Source organism: Lithobates pipiens, unplaced genomic scaffold, assembly GCF_037356315.1.
Source record: "Lithobates pipiens isolate NorthernLeopardFrog02 unplaced genomic scaffold, aLitPip1_a1.2 Scaffold_18, whole genome shotgun sequence".
Taxonomy (NCBI): Eukaryota; Metazoa; Chordata; class Amphibia; order Anura; family Ranidae; genus Lithobates; species Lithobates pipiens.
This window is the reverse complement of record NW_027507758.1, coordinates 86540253-86562934: the sequence shown is the minus strand read 5'-3', so window position 1 is coordinate 86562934 and position 22682 is coordinate 86540253. Positions and strand designations below refer to the sequence as shown.

General features: G+C 43.0%; 1 protein-coding gene across 2 annotated transcripts in view; it reads right to left on the bottom strand.

The window, feature by feature from the left end:
• The window catches only part of LOC143987272 (D-beta-hydroxybutyrate dehydrogenase, mitochondrial-like), a 57337-nt gene extending 36414 nt beyond the window's left edge, over positions 1 to 20923 (bottom strand). Inside the window, exons 1-3 of one of the 2 annotated variants that reach the window (XM_077485887.1) lie at positions 20542 to 20923; positions 13577 to 13729; positions 4822 to 4952 (exon numbers count right to left, since the gene is read on the bottom strand). In XM_077485887.1, the coding sequence (XP_077342013.1) occupies positions 4822 to 4952; positions 13577 to 13729; positions 20542 to 20710 (453 nt within the window). In that variant the 5' untranslated portion in view covers positions 20711 to 20923. The remainder of the gene's footprint in view (positions 1 to 4821; positions 4953 to 13576; positions 13730 to 20541) is intronic. The other variant, XM_077485888.1, reaches the window with a different exon arrangement.
• Between the last annotated feature and the right edge of the window lie 1759 nt (positions 20924 to 22682).

The window sequence follows — 22682 nt, the reverse complement described above, 5'->3', positions numbered from 1 at the left end:
CCAGGGTGGGCTACTCTATCTGAGACAAGTCAACAACAGGAGTCTGAAGAGGAGTCAGAGGAGGATGGTGCCGGGGCGGATGAGGAGGAGCAAGAAGAGCATGCTTTAAACCTTTCTGGGACCCCTGTTGTTGTGCGTGGATGGGGAGAGGAGAATGAAGAGGACGACATTATCCTGGATGATGAGCAGGAGCCAGGCCACCACACCGCTTCCAGTTTAGTGCAAATGGGGGCCTTAATGCTCCAGTGTTTTAATAGGGACCCCCCGTATAAAAAGCATAAGGGTCAAGGACCAGTACTGAGTGGCAACGTACTTAGACCCCCGGTACAAACACAAAATGGTGGAAATGTTACCGCCGTCACAGAGGGCTGTCAGAATGCAGCACTTCCAGGCCTTGCTTCGAGAAATGCTGCATACTGCTTTTGCGTGCGCTGGCAGAGGAGAAATTCCCACTCCCAGAGAAGGAGTTGCGGGTACCAATCCAACAGCGCCTGCAAGAAGAGGCCGGTTTGAAGATGTGTTGGTGACTTCGGATATGAGGTCATTCTTTCAGCCGACCCATCGACAGGTGTCATCCGGATCCAGCATCAGGGAACGCCTAGACCGTCAGGTGTCCGACTACATCGGGTTAACGGCCGAAGTGGACGCTCTGAGGAGTGATGAACCCCTGGACTACTGGGTGGGCAGGCTTGACCTCTGGCCAGAGCTTGCCCAATTTGCAATCGAACTGTTGGCTTGCCCCTCGTCCAGTGTCCTGTCCGAAAGGACGTTCAGCGCAGCAGGGGGGATCGTGACCGATAAGCGTACTCGCCTAGCTCACGACAGTGTTAACTACCTCACATTTCTAAAAATGAATGAGGCATGGATCTCGGAGGAATTCAACACATGTGACCAGTAGACCATGTATATGTCTATAAACAATTTTTTTAATCGAGCACACAGACCTTCTTTCTTCATTTGGCTCACTTCCTTGTCCAAAAAAAGCACACCGTACTATATGCCCGTACCCTCCTGTTTGAAGAGGTTGAGCGGTGTCCTATTTCTACTGGGGCTGCTTATTATGAGGGGCTCCCACCATCCCTGTACTGTGCTGACTTCCTCCTGGGGCTGCTTATTATGAGGTGCTCCCACCATCCCTGTGCTGTGCTGACTTCCTCCTGGGGCTGCTTATTATGAGGGGCTCCCACCATCCCTGTGCTATGCTGACTTCCTCCTGGGGCTGCTTATTATGAGAGTCTCCCACCATCCCTGTGCTGTGCTGACTTCCTCCTGGGGCTGTACCTCTGCTGTGCATATTATGAGGGGCTCCCACCATCCCTGTGCTATGCTCATTATGAGGGGCTCCCACCATCCCTGTGCTATGCTCATTATGAGGGGCTCCCACCATCCCTGTGCTATGCTGACTTCCTCCTGGGGCTGCTTACGGTGCAGGTGTCAGTGCTCTCTATCACGGTGCTGGTGTCAGATCACTCTATCACGGTGCAGGTGTCATTGCTGTATGTCACGCTGCTGATGTCAGTGCTCTCTATCACGGTGCTGCTGTCAGTGCTGTATATCATGGTGCTGGTGTTAGTGCTTTATGTCACGCTGCTGATGTCAGTGCTCTCTATCACGGTGCAGGTGTCATTGCTGTATGTCACGCTGCTGATGTCAGTGCTCTCTATCACGGTGCTGGTGTCAGATGACTCTATCACGGTGCAGGTGTCATTGCTGTATGTCACTCTGCTGGTGATCATCTCCTGCACCCTCTTCTTTGTCTACCCTGACCTTCCCTCTCCTCCATTGTCTTCATGCGCTCCACAGCCCTGAATTGTCACAACAATTTCCCATATAAAAAAAGAATGCTTGTAGTTTTCGATCCCAGATTCACCTCATACATGTGTTATGTCATTGGCCATGTGGTGGGACTATGTTTGCACAGCTATTAATTATTTTGTGGCTGCAAATTTGACCTGTAGGTTTGCAAAGTTCGCCTCCCATTGAAGTCAATGGGGCCCGCCGCGAACGTTATGGTTCGCGAACTAACAGCCACGTTCGCGGTCCGCGTTCGCGAAACGTCCCATCGGAAGTTCGTCCATCACTAATTACCACATATGCTGCTATGGTGGTACCAGGAAAGAAAAATTACGGTAACTATTTTAAAACAATTTTCCATTTTTTTTCAATTTTGATAAAATTGGGAAGGGGTAGAATCCCAGTAATTTTTTTTTACCATCTGTGTTGCATTGGGTAGATTTCCCTTTACTTCCTTCCTGTATACATAAGCGGACGTGAGAGGAATAATCTCCATAGTGAGGAAAATGAACGCTGATTAAATCTGCCCAGGTTTGATCCACACGGTGTTCAGAAAGCCTTTCTTAAAATTCAAGGAACCTGAACTTAGAAAATTCAGTTGAAATTGGTGCAGAGTGTTTTTTTAGGTAATCAATTCTGGCTTTTTATTAAGACTAATAGGCAAACTATTGTTAAAAAAGGCATGAGAATCCAGGCAATGCCATGAAGAATATGTACCAATGCAAAAATGTATCTAAAAAGTTACGGTACAGTGGAGAGTCTGTTTCATGTCTTTGTGGTGCAGAAATGGCTGTCATCCAAGTCATCACTGGACAGCTTGGATAACAGCCACAGTGTTCGTAGCTGATGACCAATCAGAGTGATCACAATGGTCAACAGTGTAAAGTTTACATCTAAGAGCCCCCCCCCCCCACGTTGTGAAGGAAGTGAGTAGTTTATCAAATAGAAAGAAAATGAACAAAGCGATCGATAGAAGAATAATGGTGAGGAAATTAAAAGTGGTATTAAACCCAAAACCAAAAATGTAATATATTGCAGCATAACAAACCTTAGATGTGGTGGCTGCATTCGTTTTTTTCTCTAGTGCCGCATACACACGATCGGAATTCCAGCCAGAAAAAGACCAATGAGAGCTTTTCATCGGAAAATGCGATCGTGTATATGCTCCATCGGAATTTAGCAGTCCGAATTTCCGCCAGCCAAAAATTGATAGCATGTTCTCAATTTTCCAGACGGAAAAACTTTCTATCGAAAATTCCAATCATGTTTATGCAATTCTGACACGCCAAAAATCACACATACTCAGATTCAACTATGAGACGGAAGCTATTGGCTACTGGCTATTGAACTTCCTTTTCCTAGTCCTGTCGTACATGTTGTACGTCACCGCGTTCTAAACGATCGGAATTTGGTGTGACCGTGTGTAGGCAAGACAGCTTGAGAGGAATTCCGTCAGAATTCCATTGGGAAAACCATCAGAGCTTTTTCTGACAAGAATTCTGATCATGTGTGCGCGGCATTAGGCTTTTTTGCATCTGTTTTCACCTAGTGATCTGGCCAGTAACACACCTCCTGTATTATGCCGCGTACACACGACCGGACTTTTCGGCGGACTAGGTCCGACGGTCTTCCCGACGGACTTTCAGCGGAGTTCCGACTGACTTTTCCGAATGAACGGACTTGGCCACCCACAATCACACCAAAGTCCGATGGATTCAAACGTGATGACGTATGACCGGACTAGAATAAGGAAGTTCATAGCCAGTAGGCAATAGCTGCCCTAGCGTCGATTTTCATCCGTCGGACTAACATACACATGAGCGGATTTCTCGATAGGAACTGGGTCCGGCGGAGTTCCGTCAAAAAAATTTGAAACAAGTTCTATTTCTAAAGTCCGTTCGATTTTTGGACAGCAAAGGTCCGATGGAGCCCGCACAGGATCAAATTGTCCAACGGATTCACTCTGTCGGACCTTTGCTGTTGAAAAGTCCGGTCGTGTGTACGTGGCATTAGAGTGCCCCCTATTCGGGATGAAGGAGCACCTTTTGGACAACAAGATTGTCATTGTGAGGGTAGTGTTAGATGGACTAGCAGATTTAGATTCTAACATATTAAATCAAACTGTTATAGCGATGACAACTACAAAATGGCCTGGTAATCCAGAGGTGTTATTTGTCTAGTACCTTAAATTGGCTACTGAGGGAGAATAGGTGAAAAGGCACAGGCAAGTATTTTTCTTACAAAATTTAGAGATTGCAGATGATAAAGCGGTGTAAAAATTGCCCAGCTGTAGGACAGTTGAGGGAGAATTGGCTTAAATAAACTGGAGACACAAGGCATAGGCAGGTGTTTTCCTTAAAATAAAAAAAGAGGGTATACTTGCCTGCTCTGTGCAAGGGTGTTGCACAGAGAAGCCCCTCACCTCCTCTTATGCTCCTCCTCTTCTCTTCTGATTGCTATGGTGGCACATGAGCAGGCGCGCTTCCAACCCAGGCTGTGTGCGTCCAACCCAGGCTTCCAACCCAGGCTGTGTGCGTCCTGCCCCTCACTTTTCCTCACAGGATTTGACTGACAGCAGCAGGAGCCAATGGCTGCCACCAATCTCAGTTTAGCCTGTGAGAGCAGGGAGAGGACACCTGTAGATTGGTTTGATAGAGGACTCCGGTAAGTGTTAGAGAGGGGGAGTGGGTGGAACGGACAGTGGAAAGCTTTTTACCTTAGGCTGGGTTTACATTTATGCAAATTGGATGCAGACAGTCCACACCGTCTGGACCACACTGGAAAAGGGTCCTGTGCGTCTTCTGGTCAGATTCAAGCCCAAATTCAGGCAAACATTCGGCCCTGATTCACACCTAAAACGGAGAACAGGGACGTACCAGACCCCCTGCTGTGAGCCGCAACTGCAGCTAGTACCTATGTACTATACATACACATGCACACATACACAATATATACTCTTAAATACACACAGCACAGACCCTGAAGCTAATATTGTTGGCAGGCCTCAATTTAAAAATAAAATCTTACCCTTACTCCATTGCGCATCATATCTAGTCGCAGAGAATCACAGAATTTCTCCATACCAGCTTTTGACATGGCATATATGCCATTCATCGCACTCAAATAACTGCTTATGCTTGACATAAACACCATGCGTCCTGTAAATACAGACAAGTAAAACAAAGGAATACATTGGTATTCTTATTTTCCTTCTCAGCTGTCAGTAGTTTTTACTTTTTTCTAACCACTGTACACTTATAAAGTTTTAATTTTGAAGAAACAACTAACAAATGCAAAAGCACATACAGTGCATCTGGAAATTATTGACAGCACTTTACTTTTTCCACATTTTGTTTTGGTACAGCCTTATTCCAGAATGGATTCATTATTTTCCTCAAAATTCTACAAACACTCCATAATGACAACATGAAATAAATTTGTTTGAAATCTTTGCAAATCTATAAAAAATAAAAAGAAATCACATGTAAATAGGTATTCAATGCCTTTGCTATGACACTGAAAATTGAGCTCAGGTGCATCCTGTTTCCACTGATCATCCTTGAGATGTTTCTACAACTTGATTGGAGTCCACCTGTGATAAAATCATTTGATTGGACATGATTTGGAAAGGCACACACCTGTCTATCTAGGGTCCCACAGTTAACAGTGCATGTCAGAACACAAACCAAGCCATGAAGTCCAAGGAATTGTCGGTATTCCTCCGAGATAGGATAGTATTGAGGCACAGACTTGGGGAAAGGTACAGAATTTTTTCTGCACCGTTGAAAGTCCCAATGAGCACAGTGGCCTCCATCATCCTTAAATGGAAGAAGTTTGTAACCACCAGGACTCTTCTCAGAGAGGGCCACAAGGCCAAACTGAGCAATCAGGGGAGAAGGGCCTTAGTCAGGGAGATGACCAAGAACCCGATGGTCACTCTGACAGGGCTCCAGCGTTTCTCTGTGGACAACCTTCCAGAAGAACAATCCACTCTGCAGCACTCCACGAATCAGGCCTGCATGGTAGAGTGGCCAAACAGACACCACTCCTCAGTAAAATGCACATGACAGCCTGCCTGGAGTTTGCCAAAAGGCACCAGAAGGACTCTCAGACCATAAGAAACAAAATTCTCTGATCTAATGAAACAAAGATTAAACTCTTTGACCTGAATGGCAAGTGTCATGTCTGGAGGAAACCAGGCACCACTCATCACCTGCCTGATACCATCCCTACAGTGAAGCATGGTGGTGGCAGCATTATGCTGTTGGGGTGTTTTTCAGTTGCAGGAACTTGGAGACTAGTCAGGTTCAAGGGAAAGACGAAGGCAGCAATGTAAAGAGACATTCTTGATGAAAACTCCAGAGAGCTCTGGGCCTCAGACTGGGGAGAAGGTTCATCTTCCAACAGGAGAATGACCCTAAGCACACAGTCAAGATAACAAGGGAGTGGCTACGGGACAACTCTGTAAATATCCTTGAGTGGCCCAGCCAGAGCCCAGACTTGAACTTGATTAAATATCTCTGGAGAGATCAGAAAATGACTGTGCACCGATGCTCCCATTCAACCTGATGGTGCTTGATTGGTCCTGCAAAGAAGAATGGGAGAAACTGCCCAAAAATAAGTGTGCCAAGCTTGTAGCATCATACTCAAAAAGACTGTAATTGGTGCCAAAGGTGCTTCAACAAAGGGAAAAAGGAAAGAGGGAAACCGGACATAAAGCTACTTAAAATAATTTTGGATATAACTTGTACACCACTAATACTGCAACCTAAATATAATTAATAAACATTTTTTAGGAAATATTTTTTTTAAAAGAGACATTTCTTAAAATGATTGTATATGTTTAAAATTCATTCTATATACTTATATGTATATTTGGTGAATAGTATTGTGCATCGATTTTATATTGTATATTTATTTTGTGTAAGATTTATATATAATAAGAACCTTTACATGGTATGTAAGAAATATATGAATATATAAAATAGTGTATATAGAATGTTTTATATATAAAACATTTGGAAAGTTTATTATAGATCTTTATAGACTCCATGTGTGAAAAGAATTTCTTACACACGTGATCGTCAAGGAATTTTCCTGTAAATTTTATGAGGTATAAACTAAATTCTACCTTTACGATATATTGTACACAAATAGAAGGTTAAAACATCAGAAGATTTGAAAATTCTTGTAAGAAATGTTTAGCTTATCATTTAAGGATAAGTTTAATCCTAATAATAAATGAAAGGGACTCTGATGGCACAAGTGTGTCCTATATGTGGGTCTGGCTCCACTACAGCATATGCATAGGTAACCTTCCTTATCACAATCACCACACCTTTTTCACCATATGGCTGGGTTCACTACATAATGGAGAAACTGGAACACAATGACAGCAATGTCATTTGAAGTGCAGACAAGGGAGGAGGAATTGTCATTTTGAATAAGGTTTATTACATAAATGAAGCCAATAGGACTCTCTGACCCTCTGTCACCTACCAGAAACGTAATAGGGACCCATTATCCATCTAAAAGTCCCTATTACATAGCTTGGTGGATCAGGTGTACATAAAGGGTGTAATCAGTAAAGCTGAAAAATAATTTCTCAGCAGAGAAAATTACATAAAATTGTACTTTTATCATGTACCTAATGTACACAAGAATGCCACCCATCCACCTGGACGTCCCATCATTGTAAGTATGGATAGGCTTACCTGCTACATCTCACAGTACGTAGACTTCTTTCTGCAGCCGATTGTGACATCCCTTCCAGCCTATGTGAGGGATTCCAGCAACGTCTAAGCCCTTGTACACACGGTCGGAGATTCCGACGGAATGTGTCCGATCGGACCGTTTTGTCGGATATTCCGACTGTGTGTGGTCTACATCAGACTGTTTCCGGTGGAGTATCTGACGGACCAAGTTTTCCAACTTGTTGGTAACATTTTCCGACAAAATACTTCGATCGGACATACTCTGATCATGTGTAGAGAATTCCGATCGGACAAAGTACCACGCATGCTCAGATCAAATTCCTACACCAAAGCTATTGGCTACTAGCGTGAACGTAGTCCCGTCATAACGAAATAACGTCATCACGTCGGATTTTCCGACAACTTTCTCTGACCGTGTGTATGCAACGGTTTCGGACAAAATCTGACGGATTTGGTTGTCGGAATCTCCGACCGTGTGTACAAGGGCTTAGAGGGCATAAAATAGGAGGGCGTAAAATTACATCCTCCCAGAATCGCTCTTCCTGCACACCTGGGAATGTTCGTAACTGTCACGTCACATATTGGGGTAAAGGGCCAATAACAGCGGCCCTTTACCACGTGATTGCTCTGTCCAATGATGGAGCGATCACTTGTTAACAAACCGACACATGTCCGGTACAGCTCTCTCCTCGCACACTGTACACACTGATCGGTACAGCATGTGAGGAGAGAAGGGAGACTGCAACAGCACTCACCGTTGCCTCATCCATGCCTGATCTGTGGCCATTTGTGCCTCATTCATGCCTCACCTGTGCCCAATTCATGGCCATATTTGCCTCATTCATGCCTCCTCTGTGCCTCATTCATACCACATCTATGCTTCATTCATGCCCATCTGTGTCTCATTCATGCTCATCTGTGCCTCATCCATGCCTCATTCATGCCCATCTGTGCCTCATTCATTGCCTCATCTGTGCCTCATTAATGCCTCCTGGCCTCATCTGTGCCTCATTCATGCCTATTTGTGCCTCATTTATGCCCATCTGTGCCTCGTCCGTGCTTCATTCATGCCCATCTGTGCCTCAATTATTGCCTCATCTGTGCATCATGAATGCCTCTGGCCTCATCTGTGTCTCATCCATGCCTCATTCATACCACTCTGTGCCTTATTCATTGCCTCATCTGTGCCTCATTCATGCCTATCTGTGCCTCATTTATGCCCATCTGTGCCTCATCCGTGCTTCATTCATGCCCATCTGTGCCTCAATTATTGCCTCATCTGTGCATCATTAATGCCTCTGGCCTCATCTGTGCCTCATCCATGCCATATCCATCCCTCATCCATGCCACATCAAAGTCTCATCCGTGCTCATCCAAGCCACATCATTGCTCATCAGTGCTTCATCCAAGCCCGTCCGTGCCACATCCTTGCCTCATCTGCGCCTCATCAGTGCTCATCCACGCTACATCAGTTCTCATCCATGCCACCTCAGTGCTCATCCATGCCACCTCAGTGCTCATCCATGCCACATCAGTGCTCATCCATGTCACGTCAGTGTAACTACAGTGCTTATCAGTGCTTCACAAAAGTTTAATGCGTAGTCAGGAAATTTGATTTGCAATTTTATGTCCCTAGAGTACCTGATGGTGCTCCCTGTATGTTGTGGCTCGGCTGTGTAAAAGTCTCAAATGTGTGGTATCGCCATACTCAGGAGGAGAAGCAGAATGTATTTTGGGGTAGCTGCTAACACATGCTATGTGTTAGAAATATCTTATAAATGGATACCTTTGTGTAAAATAAAAAATTTAATTTTCAGTTTAATTTTTTCGTTTGGTTTTCATTTTCTTTCCACATTTTCCAAAAACTTGTGGAAAAAAATGACATATTCAAAAGACTCATAATGCCTAATAGAATATACGTTGTGGTGTTTGCTTTCCAAAATGGGATAATTTTGTGGACATTGTCCTGGTGCTCCACAGTCTTCAAAAGTGTAAGCCCTTGTGCACACGGTTGGAAATTCAGACGGAAAATGTCCGATCGAACCATGTTGTCGGAATAATCTCACTGTGTGTGGGCTCCATCTGACTTTTTCCGTCAGAATGTCCGACCAACAAAGTTTGAGAGCTGGATATAAAATTTTCTGACAACATGATCCGATCGGACTTTGTCGGAAAAAGTGCCACGCATGCTCAGATCAAATTATGAGACCAAAGCTATTGGCTACTAGCCTGAACGTAGTCCCGTCGTAACGAACAAACGTCATCACGTGCTGAACGATCGGATTTCCCGACAACTTTGTCTGATCGTGTGTATGCAACACCAGTTTCGGACAAAATCCGTCGGAAAAAATCATACGGATGTCTGACCTTGTGTACAAGGGCTAAGAGGTAGTCTAGAAATTATATGTGTATTTTATGCTTCTAGAACGCCTTGAGGTGCTCCCTGTATTGTTGGGCCTCTGTATGTGGACAGGCTGTGTAAAAGTCTCATACATGTGATAGTGCCATACTCATGAGGAGTAGCAGAATGTGTTTTGGGGTGTAGTCGCAAGTATGCATATGTGATATGAGAGAAATAACCTGTTAATATGACAATTTTGTGAAAAAAAATAAAAATAAATCTTCACTTTGCAAAAAATGGTGGGAAAAATCTACAGCTTCAAAAAACTCACCATACCTCTTACTAAATACCTTGGAATGTCTACTTTCCAAAAAAGGGGTAATTTTGGGAGTATTTGTACTTTCCTGTCCTGTTACGCCTCATACACATGATCGGATTTTCCGAGGGGAAATGTGTGATGACAGGCTGTTGGTATCGCCATACTCAGGAGGAGAAGCAGAATGTATTTTGGGGTAGCTGCTAACACATGCTATGTGTTAGAAATATCTTATAAATGGATACCTTTGTGTAAAATAAAAAATTTAATTTTCAGTTTAATTTTTTCGTTTGGTTTTCATTTTCTTTCCACATTTTCCAAAAACTTGTGGAAAAAAATGACATATTCAAAAGACTCATAATGCCTAATAGAATATACGTTGTGGTGTTTGCTTTCCAAAATGGGATAATTTTGTGGACATTGTCCTGGTGCTCCACAGTCTTCAAAAGTGTAAGCCCTTGTGCACACGGTTGGAAATTCAGACGGAAAATGTCCGATCGAACCATGTTGTCGGAATAATCTCACTGTGTGTGGGCTCCATCTGACTTTTTCCGTCAGAATGTCCGACCAACAAAGTTTGAGAGCTGGATATAAAATTTTCTGACAACATGATCCGATCGGACTTTGTCGGAAAAAGTGCCACGCATGCTCAGATCAAATTATGAGACCAAAGCTATTGGCTACTAGCCTGAACGTAGTCCCGTCGTAACGAACAAACGTCATCACGTGCTGAACGATCGGATTTCCCGACAACTTTGTCTGATCGTGTGTATGCAACACCAGTTTCGGACAAAATCCGTCGGAAAAAATCATACGGATGTCTGACCTTGTGTACAAGGGCTAAGAGGTAGTCTAGAAATTATATGTGTATTTTATGCTTCTAGAACGCCTTGAGGTGCTCCCTGTATTGTTGGGCCTCTGTATGTGGACAGGCTGTGTAAAAGTCTCATACATGTGATAGTGCCATACTCATGAGGAGTAGCAGAATGTGTTTTGGGGTGTAGTCGCAAGTATGCATATGTGATATGAGAGAAATAACCTGTTAATATGACAATTTTGTGAAAAAAAATAAAAATAAATCTTCACTTTGCAAAAAATGGTGGGAAAAATCTACAGCTTCAAAAAACTCACCATACCTCTTACTAAATACCTTGGAATGTCTACTTTCCAAAAAAGGGGTAATTTTGGGAGTATTTGTACTTTCCTGTCCTGTTACGCCTCATACACATGATCGGATTTTCCGAGGGGAAATGTGTGATGACAGGCTGTTGGCGGAAAATCCGAGCGTATCCATGTGTATGCTCCATCGGACAATTGTTGTCGGATTTTCCGCCAACAAATGTTGGCTAGCAGGTTTTCAAATTTTTCGTGAACAAATGTCTGTTGTACACAAGTCCTTCAGACAAATGTCCAAAGTACAAACACGCCTGCTCGGAAGCAAGGATGAGCCAGAAGCGGTTGGAGAATGGAGAATTAACATTTGTGATGTGGCAAATTATGAAATCTCGAATTGCAGCGCACATTCTCTTCTTCTTTAATGGGATAATAATGAAGCTGCTTTGCTGGTGATACTGATAGTTAGCTATTGCAAACACATTTTCAAAGGCTTTTTTTTCTAGTGATATCAAGAAAAATATTATGCTTTTTTAAATTTTATTTGGGCAAGTTACCACAAAACCATTTTCCCGTAGTTTTTAAGATCAAAGATACAACTATGTTGGTAACCCTTGTTAATTTTACATTGCATTTTTTTAAATGTAACTGCCTACTCCCAAACTGTCATTTGAAGTAAAACACATAGCCAAGTATTATTCTACACATTTTTTTTATTGTGCATTAAAAAAAGGAAACAAATAAAATTAGACATGCTATCTGCCAATAGAACCAAAAACTGCATTCTATGCATCCAAAAATATAGAAAACATAACAAATCAAATCATTATTCAACCAAAAAAATAATGTCAAAGCAATAAGTCCAAGGCCAATAATAAATAACTCGTTATCTCCTCCGATTCCGCAATGTCTGGTTGACAAACGGTGTTCAGAAATGAAATGAAAAGCACAAAATGAAAAGCATGATTCAACACTCACCCAACTTCTACTAACACGAATTTAGCAGAAGGAACCCAAAGCGTGGCGCTAAAGAGGTGAAAAAACACGTAGTACGTCTAATACGTCACTACGTTTGTAATTGTTGGCCAACAATTGGGTGGCCGTGTGTAGACAAATTTTGGCCAACGCCCTTCAGAAAAAAATTCCACGGATTTGTTGGCCAACAATCCGATCATGTGTATGAGGCATAAGTGTCTCAAGAAATGAGATAGGCCATCAGTACATCAGGTGTGATCAATTTTCAGTGATTACCACCATAGCTTGTAGACTCTATAACTTTCACAAAGACCAAATAATATATACTTATTTGGGTTGATATGTAGCAGTATAACTTTTGGACAAAATTTATAAAGAAAAATGACTGATTTGCAAAATGTTATCACCGAAACAAAGAAAAATGCATTTTCTTTTTTCAATTATAGCACAAAAAATAAAAAACCCAGTGGTGATTAAATACCACCAAAAGAAAGCTCTATTTGTGTGAAAAAAGGACAACAATGTAATATAGGCACAGTGTTACATGACTGAGTCATTCAAAATGTGAGATAGCTGAAAGATGAAAATTGGCCTGGTTAGGAAGGGGGTAAAAGTGGTTAAATTTGATTGAAGAAAATAGCATTTTGTCTTATTTTATTGCCATCTTGTTAGATAACCTAATGTCCAGGGGTTGTCAATCTTTAAAATAAAAAAGTTCTTAAGAATCACAAGTGAAAGGTGATCTTTATCCTTAAAAATGATTCTGATTTTTTCCAGAACCATGCAGCTCTAATATATACTGTACATTTTATAAAGACATAACATTCAAAACCATGAAGACTTTCATACACACAATAAGTGCAAAATACTTAAAAAAAAGATGACCATGCTATAAATAAAAATAAAACAACAAAAATTTTATATTGAAAAGTTCTTCCAAATGTAATCTAACAAAGTGAATCCTCTGGCTCTTTGCAGCCACTTCAGTGCACCTTTACCCACCAAGAGAACATTCAAAATGCTTATCATAAACCAAAGGCCTCACTACAATAGGCAGAAATTTGCTTAATGGTATCCAAACAGCAACTGCCACTCGGACCTTCAAATGCTCCCTGCTCCGATAATCAAATTGTTAGCTGACTTTTTATGTACAAGTCTCTCTGTTACCAAATAGGTAAAGGAATTTGCAGTTTTAAGACCTGGGCACTGGCCAGAAGATGGACATTATAAGCCAAAGATATCTCTGAATTCTTGCCATTGGATGTATGGTACAAGCCCCAGATGCCTGGTCTAAAAACAGCAAGGAAAACAACCATATCTCACCTTTACTTTTCTGTATCAGTGGTGAAAAAGCGAGTGTGATCCTAATGCTTCCAAGTAGGTTAATATCTAGAATTCGCCGGGACTCTTCAATTGTGTGCCAGTCAAAACGTCCCCACGTGCTTATGCCAGCATTATTAACAATACCCCACAGTCCTAAAAGAAAATACATATTTTTATCCATAAAATAAAACCAGAAACATATAATTTCAATAAGTAAAGCCAATTTCATTAAAGCAGATAAGGAATGCATTTGATTATACTAGAGAAGGATCAGGCTGTGATTGTAATCTAGATGCATGGGGCACTGCATGTGACAGATGGGGTATTTTGATGGCATGGACAATGGCAAATTAAGTATATATGCTGAAATGCAAATATAACTCGTGACATGTGTAGCACTGACCCCCGAAGGAACGGCTGGTTATTTTTGGGCTTACCTTCTCCTCCTCGTGCTAGTCTAGGGGTTTCTCGAGGTTGATGGCCCAACAAACTGTAGAGACCGACACTTGAATCCACTTTAGGGATTTTTATTTGCAAAATGTTGAACACACAAACAGTAGTTTAGTAGGGAATAGAGGGTATGGGTAGTAAAGCTCAGGTACTCTTGGAACTGCTAATACTTGAATGTCTCTTTATACAATCCAGGGAATAGCCATTCGCAGCTGGATGCTACAACTGTCGGATAAATCCCCTTTTTTGTGGATTTAGCAACCAACAGGTGATTCAAAAGCATAGTCTCTGCTACAGACTTGGTTGTAGAACTTTAGAATCAGAAAAGTCTCTGCCACAGAACTGGTTGTAACTGAAGGATGAAACTAGGAAATTTCATACGGTACCAGTATCTTGCAGCCGGTGTGGCGATACCATAAGAATATGGATTCACCTTGGTGTCCTCTCCAGCTTGGCTTCATGGCTCTTACCGAGCAGTCAGCCTTGTGCGTGGCCCTCTTCTGAAGAGTCCTCCCCTGGTTGCGTTTTCAGTTGCTGGACCTCTCCAAAACCGAGACGGCACCGGACCACCTTGGAACCCTCCTTCCAGTTACTGTGCCTTGGGCTAGCCAGCCGCGAGACTCGGAAATGGATGGATCCGCACCCCAAGCCATGAGGGCCTCTGGGGGATGGTCAGGAGGATCAGGACCAGGGATTCAGAACATACTTCTGGACCAGAACCCCGAACCACGTGACCTCAGCACCTTGAGTGCCCTCTCCCGGAATACACAGTGAGACAATGCACCCACTGATTGGCTCCGAGAGAGAGATTGGTACCCAATGCGTCCAACCAGACTGCGTTCCAATGTCTGCCAAAGGTGACACCCACACCCATGCCCAGCTAGAACATAATAAAGTCCAGCCAAACTGATGCTGAGACCATAATTTATTGTAATTAACCCTAAGAGTCCATTCACACAAGGGCAACACGACTTCCAGCGAGACTTTGGGAGACAACTTGGACACAACTTGAGTATGAATCACAGCACGACTTGAAGCATCTTACAAGGTAACTTGAAGTTGCCTCCAGGACAGGGAACTTTGCCAGTGGCCAATCACATAATAATCAGTTCTGTGGGAGGGAGGGGTTTGCCTAGAAAACTATTTGTACTTCCTGGAAAGTTGCTTCAGTTAAGACAGGGGATCAGACTTGGAGGCAACTTCCATTGAAATCAGTGGGTACAAGTTGTGAAAATAAAACTGAAAAACAGCAACTAAACTCTGCGCCACTTAATAGAATACTATGTGAAAAAACATATATAGGCGAATAATCAGTGATTCAATACTAGGCTAAGTGAAACACTAATAGCTGCTCCCTAGAAACAAGAGAAAAAAACTTGTCGTGCTGAGAATAAAGTAATAGGGGCGCTAAAAACTACAACACATCAATTACAAACAAGTGTGAAACTTATTGATCATAAACAACTAGAGTGATAGACGGCCTATCACCATACATTGATAAACATAAGACAATTGCAGAAAAAAATATAATATAATTAAATAATAAAAGTCCCAATTAGATGCTAGAGAACAACATATATCCGTAGTCCATACAGTGATTAATTTAGTGATAAACTCCGTCTATATCCATAAGCCAAAAAAAAGCGACTGAAATCTTCTACAAGATTGTGAAACGTCCCTTCACCAAATATGGACACAGACAACACCCGAACCGTGAAGATAAAGTTGTCTTCTTACCAGATGGTGTTGACTACTTTACTTAAAAAGATAGTCAAATAAGCTTATGCAGGTGAATTCCCTGCTCACATGGAATAAGATGGATCTCTAATGGAAAGAACCTTCCTCCTCATAGATTCAGACAGGTCATAAAAAAGGAGAGCAAACAGAATCCATAGTGTAACACCGTTTAATTAAAAAATTTTTAAAACATAAAGCCAAATGGTTGCTTACAATTCCTGGTGCCCGACCTGGCACTGGAGCTGCTTGCTTAAATCAATCGTTTCATGGTAGATGCGTAGTTCCTCGTGGTGTACGGCGTGCGTTCCACCGAAAAAACAGCCGACAACCAAAACGTCCGTAACTGTACGTGTACGAACGTGACTAGGTACCGCCTCGACGTACGTTTCGTTTAACACGTCATCAGGAAGCGGGGAAGTCTCCACTCTACTTCAGCCCAAAGGTGTTATATCGGGTTGAGATCAGAACTCTGTGCAGGGCAGTCAAGTTCCTCCACCCAAAACTTGGTCATTCATGTCTTTATGGATCTTACTTTGCGCAGTCATTTTGGAACAGGAAGGGGCCATCCCGAACCGGTTTCCACAAAGTTAGGAGCATGAAAATGTCTTGGTATGCTGATGCCTTAAAGTGGTTGTAAACCCTTACAAACTACTTTGACCTACAGGTAAGCCTAGATTAAGGCTTACCTGTAGGTCCAAGAAATATCTCCTAAACCTATACGGTTTAGGAGATATTTACCTGAAGACAGCCACCGCTGTCTACGGCGCATGTCTACGGCGCATGTCTACGGCGTAGATAGCGGCGCGCAAGCTCACTGGGCATGCGTGGGAGTGATGTCATCGCTGCTCCGGCAAATCACAGCGCCGGAGCAGCGAGACCCACCAAAAAGATGGACGCTCAGAACTACAGGGGACAGCGGTGACTTCATTGGCTCCTGTGTCAGGTAAGTGACACATAATGGACTACTATGCGATGCACAGTAGTCCATTATGCTTTACCTTTGCAGGGAGACAAAGAGGAAGTAAACACATCAGGGTTTACTTCCTCTTTAAGAGTTCCCTTCACTGGAATTGGGGGCCAAGCGCAACCCCTGAAAAGCAACTCCACACTATAATTCCCCCTCCACCAAATGATTTGGAGGAGTGGCCCAATACTTTTGGCAATATAGTGTGGATTAGCATAAATATCTGCATTATCCAGTGTTCTTGATTTCCTTCTTTGTTGTTGCCATGCCTAGTATCTTCATAGTGTACTATTTGCAGCGCTGTAAGGATTTATGTGGAATGACAAAGTTATTTTGAATTGCCATTTTTTTATCCTGCATTATTCTGTAACTGTTTATTGAGATACTGTTTCCTGAGATTACTTTGGTCTTTAGGGTCACCTTTCTTGTTTGCGCACATGTGTTGTGTGTTCAATGAATATATAAAATGGAAACCTGGGTTGTCCAGCACTCAATGACCTCATATAGACCAGGAATGTAGGACTTGTTGCCATTCTGTCTTTAGTGGTGTCTAATAAATTTAGCTTTCCTAGGCAGTAGTTTGCTCGGGTCAGTATGTAGTTTTTCTCATTTGGTTTCTCCCCATGTTTAGAATTGCTGCAGCTCCCTACTGCAGCCACTGGGCAGCACTGGCATTCAGGTCACTGGCGCTCAGTTATGGGGGTGGTGATAAAATTGTGCTATTGAGCATTTATGTCCCCCGTTTCTACCACTAGGAGATTCAAGCCAATGGTGCATGCTGGGGAGGATATAAAAGCTTAGAGAGTGGGATCAGTGTCTGCCCTTAGAGGATCCGGACATTCCCCTGGACAGAAGAAGCTATTTGAAAATACCCACTACCTGGCAGTGAGGTTCTACATACAAAGCTGACAATGGTTGCCAGAAGGTTCTTATTTTGCACTACACTGTGGATCCCATTATGCACTGCATCAGCAGGAGTGTGGTGGAGTCTTAAAGCCCTGTTGCTAATGGAGACCTATACCCTTGCCGTCTTCACTGTAAGCTGGAACAATAAAACCTGGAAAAGATTAAGGTAACTGAAGCCCTTTATTGTCATGTGGTGCTCTGTGCTGCAGCCATGGATGCACCCTAGGGTAATATCAGCCCTCTCTCTACACTGGAGGTAAGTCCATCCTCTGCTCCAGCTAGAAGGGGTGCTGCAGATTAAACAGAGCTTTTATTAGCATAGGGATCTGCTGTCCTCTGCTAAATGTTCACAGAGGTTGTGTAAATCACTTTTTTGTCTCTGTGTGTCTGGGTCAGAAACCCCAGAGGAAAGTGAAGGGAGAGAGAGGAACTGCATCACATGGCCTTACACACACAAGCTGTTGCTGTTGTATTTCACTCAGACCAGAAGCAGTTTAACTGCAGTTATCCATAGATTCTTGAATGTGTATCTGAATCCTTGGGACAGACAGAGTATCTATGTTCTATTGTATTTTATTTCACATGCACATTGTCAGTCTGTGCTACTGTATGTGTGTAGTGGTCTCCTTCCATTTATATTAGTTGGTGAATCTGTTTATTGCAATTGAGTTTTTATGCAGTGCCTGTTATTTTAGTTAACCATGTCTCTTCGGGCGGGGGGGGGGGGGGGGGGGGTGGGGGGCATGCCAGTGGTAAGCCATTTTTTGCAGGCAAAAGAGGGCTGGTGTTGGCATTTCAATCATCATGCCACCATGGTTGATATGGTGTTAGGGTGATCGAAGTGCATTGAGCATGCCATTAGTGAAGATGATCATGGCGTTAGTGGCGGCTCCCGTGCGCATGCGCCAGTGACGTCATCGCTGCTCCGGCCAGTCACAGTGCCGGAGCAGCGATACCCGGAAGTCACTCTGGGTATCATGGCGGCGACGGAGGACATGGACAAGAGTCTCTTCGGGGGCTTCAATCTCAGGTAAGTAATTTATAATGAGCTAGTATGCTATGCAAACTAGCTCATTATGTCTTTGTCCTGCAGGTTTTTTTTTTTATATTACAGTGGGTTTACTTCCTCTTTAATTCCCCTTTCTTCCCCATTCCGATGCTCGGTTTGAACTTCAGCAAGTCATCTTCACTATGTCTAGATGCCTAAATGTTTTAAGTTGCTGCCATGTGATTGACTGATTAGCAATTTGTGTAACCAAGCAATTGAACAGGCATACCTAATAAAGGGGCCGGTGAGTGTATAGCCTAACATTATAGTGCCATTTTTTCCAAACTGCATACAGCTGTCTCACACAATTTAGCCATCATTAGTGTAGTGTACAAAAAAACCTTGGATTGCGAGCATAATTCGTTCCAGAAACAGGAGCTACAGGATATAAAAGAGAAGAGAGGCACCTCTAAGTGAGGCAATATGTCGCTAAATGTTGTACCTTTGTTAAATGTAACCATATTGTTACACTTATGCTGTGTACACACGAGAGAAATTTCTGACAGAAAACGTCAGACGGGAGCTTTTCACCATATATTCCGATCGTGTGTGCGCCCCATCGGACTTTCTACGTTGAAAATTCTTACGGACCTAGAAAGAGAACATGTTCTAAATTTTTCCGATGGAACCAATTCCTATCAGGAAAACCGCTCGTCTGTATGCTGTTCCGACATACCAAAAATGACGCTCTGAAGCAAGTACGAGACAGAAGCTATTGGCTGCTGGCTCTTGAATTTCCTTTTTCTAGTTCCGTCGTATGTGTGTACGTGGCATTAGAGGCGCCTCTCTTCTCTTTTATACTCAGTTGTGACATGATACTACTTGTATAGCAAGACATTGCTTGTACAGGGGGTCCCCAGGTTACAAACAAGATAGGGACTGTAGGTTTGTTCTTGAGTTGAATCTGTTTGTAAGTTGGAACAGGTACATTTTTTAAGTGTAGCTCCAGCCAAAAAAATCTATTTTTAAGCTTTTTGGATAACATTGGGAAGGGTTATCACCTCTGTAACATTTGTTTAGCTGTCTGTGCCCCTGTACAGTAGATTTCACCTCACTTTCTGTCCCAATGATAATTGGATTTTGAAAATTTTGGGCTGTTAGGGAAACGAGGATTGGTGATAAAGGATCAGTGGAGACACCTTTTTCCCATATATAACTCTAAGCCCTTGTACACACGGTCAGACATTCCGATGGATAATGTCCGATCGGACCGTGTTGTCGGATAATCCGACTGTGTGTGGGCTCTATCGGACTGTTTCCGTTGGAATATCCGACAGACAAAGTTTTAGAGCTGGGCTATAAAACTTTCCGACAACATGATCCGATCGGACTTTGTCCAATTGTGTGTAGAGAATTCCGATCGGACAAAGTGCCACGCAGATCAGATCAAATTCCTAGACCAAAGCTATTGGCTACTAGCCTGAACGTAGTCCCGTCGTAACGAAATAACGTTGTCACATTACGTACGATCGGATTTTCCGACAACTTTGTCCGACTGCGGGTATGCAACACAAGTTTCGGACAAAATCCGTCAGACAAAACCTGACGGATTTTTTTGTCGGAATGTCCGACCGTGTGTACAAGGGCTTACAGGAGAGAATTTCCCTTCCTAGAGGTAATTTCCTCTCACTTCCTGTTGTCTCCCTCTGTTTGTAAGTCGGATGTTTGTATGTAGGGGGCCCCTTGTATATCAGGTCAAAATGTATTAAAAAAATTAGCTTGTCTTGCAAAACGCTCTCAAACCAAGGTTTTACTGTATATCCCAAAAATAAGAGATATAATCAGTTTCAGGACCGTGGCTCTTGAAGACAGCAATGGTGATCACAGCACTTAAATGAAAATAAACAAATACTATTATACCTTGAGCAGGAAGGTTATCTTGTACGTACTGCTTCACCTCGGCAACCTCCTTGTCACTGGTGACATCCAGCCTGATCACCCTCATCTTCCCAGAGGAGGAATAATTTAATAGAGACTGAGCCCCTTCTCCTTCCGGGAAGAGGCAGGTAGCAAAGACGGTGAAGCCCATATCAAGTAACCTACGAGCGAGTTGATTCCCAAAGCCAGAATCGCAGCCAGTGATGAGAACTGCTCATTCTTCAGGGTCCAAGAAAACGCGATTCTGTCTTCGTCTTGCAAAGATTACAATGCTCAGCAGAAGTATCAATATAGTAATGTACATTGTTGTCCAAGCGGCCGGACAGCTAGGGTTTGGGAATGTATCTGCTGGCTTAAGAAATATGTAGAAAGGTAATAAAACACAATACTGAACCTGTCTCTCTGTCATTAGAATACACCCAGCTCACTCCTCCTATAGGCAAACAAGGCCTTGAAACTTTACTAGTCACAAGAGAGACTACAGGCCTACCAGTTACTGGCAGTATGCCAAATTGAAGTGGAAGATCCCGTTAACAGCAAGGCTTCTGGAAATAGGCAATAAAAAAATAAAATGCCTGTTATATCATGTCTCTTTTAATGGATTGCCGGGACTCCTATCTGTACTTACAGAAATAGTAACAGCATACCTGTTTGTTGAATGGGCTGAATGGGAAGGAGCAGTGACGTCGATAGATTTTCTTACAGCCGGGGCAAAAGACTCAGTTTGGCTCCTCCACTCTGAAGGAGGAATTCTTTTTTTACAATTATATATATTTTTTTACAATATTATTATGTTGTATCAATGTCCCCCTTACATCAATGCCCCCTTACATCCTTACATCAATGCCCCCTTAAATCAGTGTTTCTCTTGCTTCAGAGTCCCCCATTACTTTAGAATTCCCCCACCATTAGCACCCCGCCTTACATTGGTGCCCCCAAACATTTAATATTGATTGGGCCCTGGGCAAAAATTTTCTTGCCCCCCCCATGCAATTTCACTCTCCACCTACAACAACTAGCAGCTAGGGTTAAAATCAGTTTACTGAATCAGATCAGGCAGAATTGTGATTGGTTGCCAGCAGTTACAGCATTTCATTACTGCTTACTAACTGGTTGCTAGAGGTTACAGACCAGATTACGGTTCACTGATTAGTTGCTATAGAATATCATCTCCTCACTGCAGGGGAACATGATATACATATGAATGCTGCCTTTATTTAGATATGAATGCCTCTGGCCGCAATTATTTACTTAGTAATGCCGCCGCTATTTACATATGAATGCCGGTTATTTACATGTAAACACAGCGTCTGCAGGTGAGTCATCTGTACAGAACAATAGGGCAGAGCTGGGCACATTAGTACCAGCACTTCACACTGAGATATCGGGACACAGGACTAAAACTTCAAGGGAATTTAAACTGGGTGTCAGGGCTGGCTTAGCCCTTCCTCCTCTGGGCTGGCCGCTCAGCTGTCAGCTAATTGCCAGCTCTCTTCTCTCTCCACAGTTACCAGCTGTTCCCGATGATGCTCGTCTGACCTGCCTATTTAAAGTCTTCAAGCTCATTTCTCCATTGCCTTCACGTTTGGTCACATCACTAGGAACCATCTCCTGCTGTTTGTTTCAAGACTGGCTTGCTGACATCCCTCCTGGCTTCTTATCCGGCTTGCAGTTGCTCTCCTTGGGTCCCTGACTTCTGGACTGGCTGATTACCCAATCTGGTTTATGAACTTTGGACTGGCTGACTACCCAATCTGGCTACTGGACTCTGGCTATGCTTGACTACGCTTTTTTCTATTTACCTTTTATTTTTATTATTAATAAACAAGTGTGATTTGATTGTACTTCTGTCTCAGTCTGTTTCATGGTTCCTGACACTGGGATAGTTGGCAAGTATGAGGCAGCTGCTTTGTGGCCCCACAACAATGACAGGGCCCAGGGCAGCTGCCCCTTTTGCCCTGCCTTAAAGACGGCCCTGCTAACATCAATTTCTCCCATTACTCTAGAATCCCCCGTATCATCAGAATCCCCTTTTACATCAGAGTTCCACCTTACATTAGTATCCCTCTTTACATCTGTGTCCCTCCTTATGTCAGTGTCCCCCCTTACATTAATGCCCCATC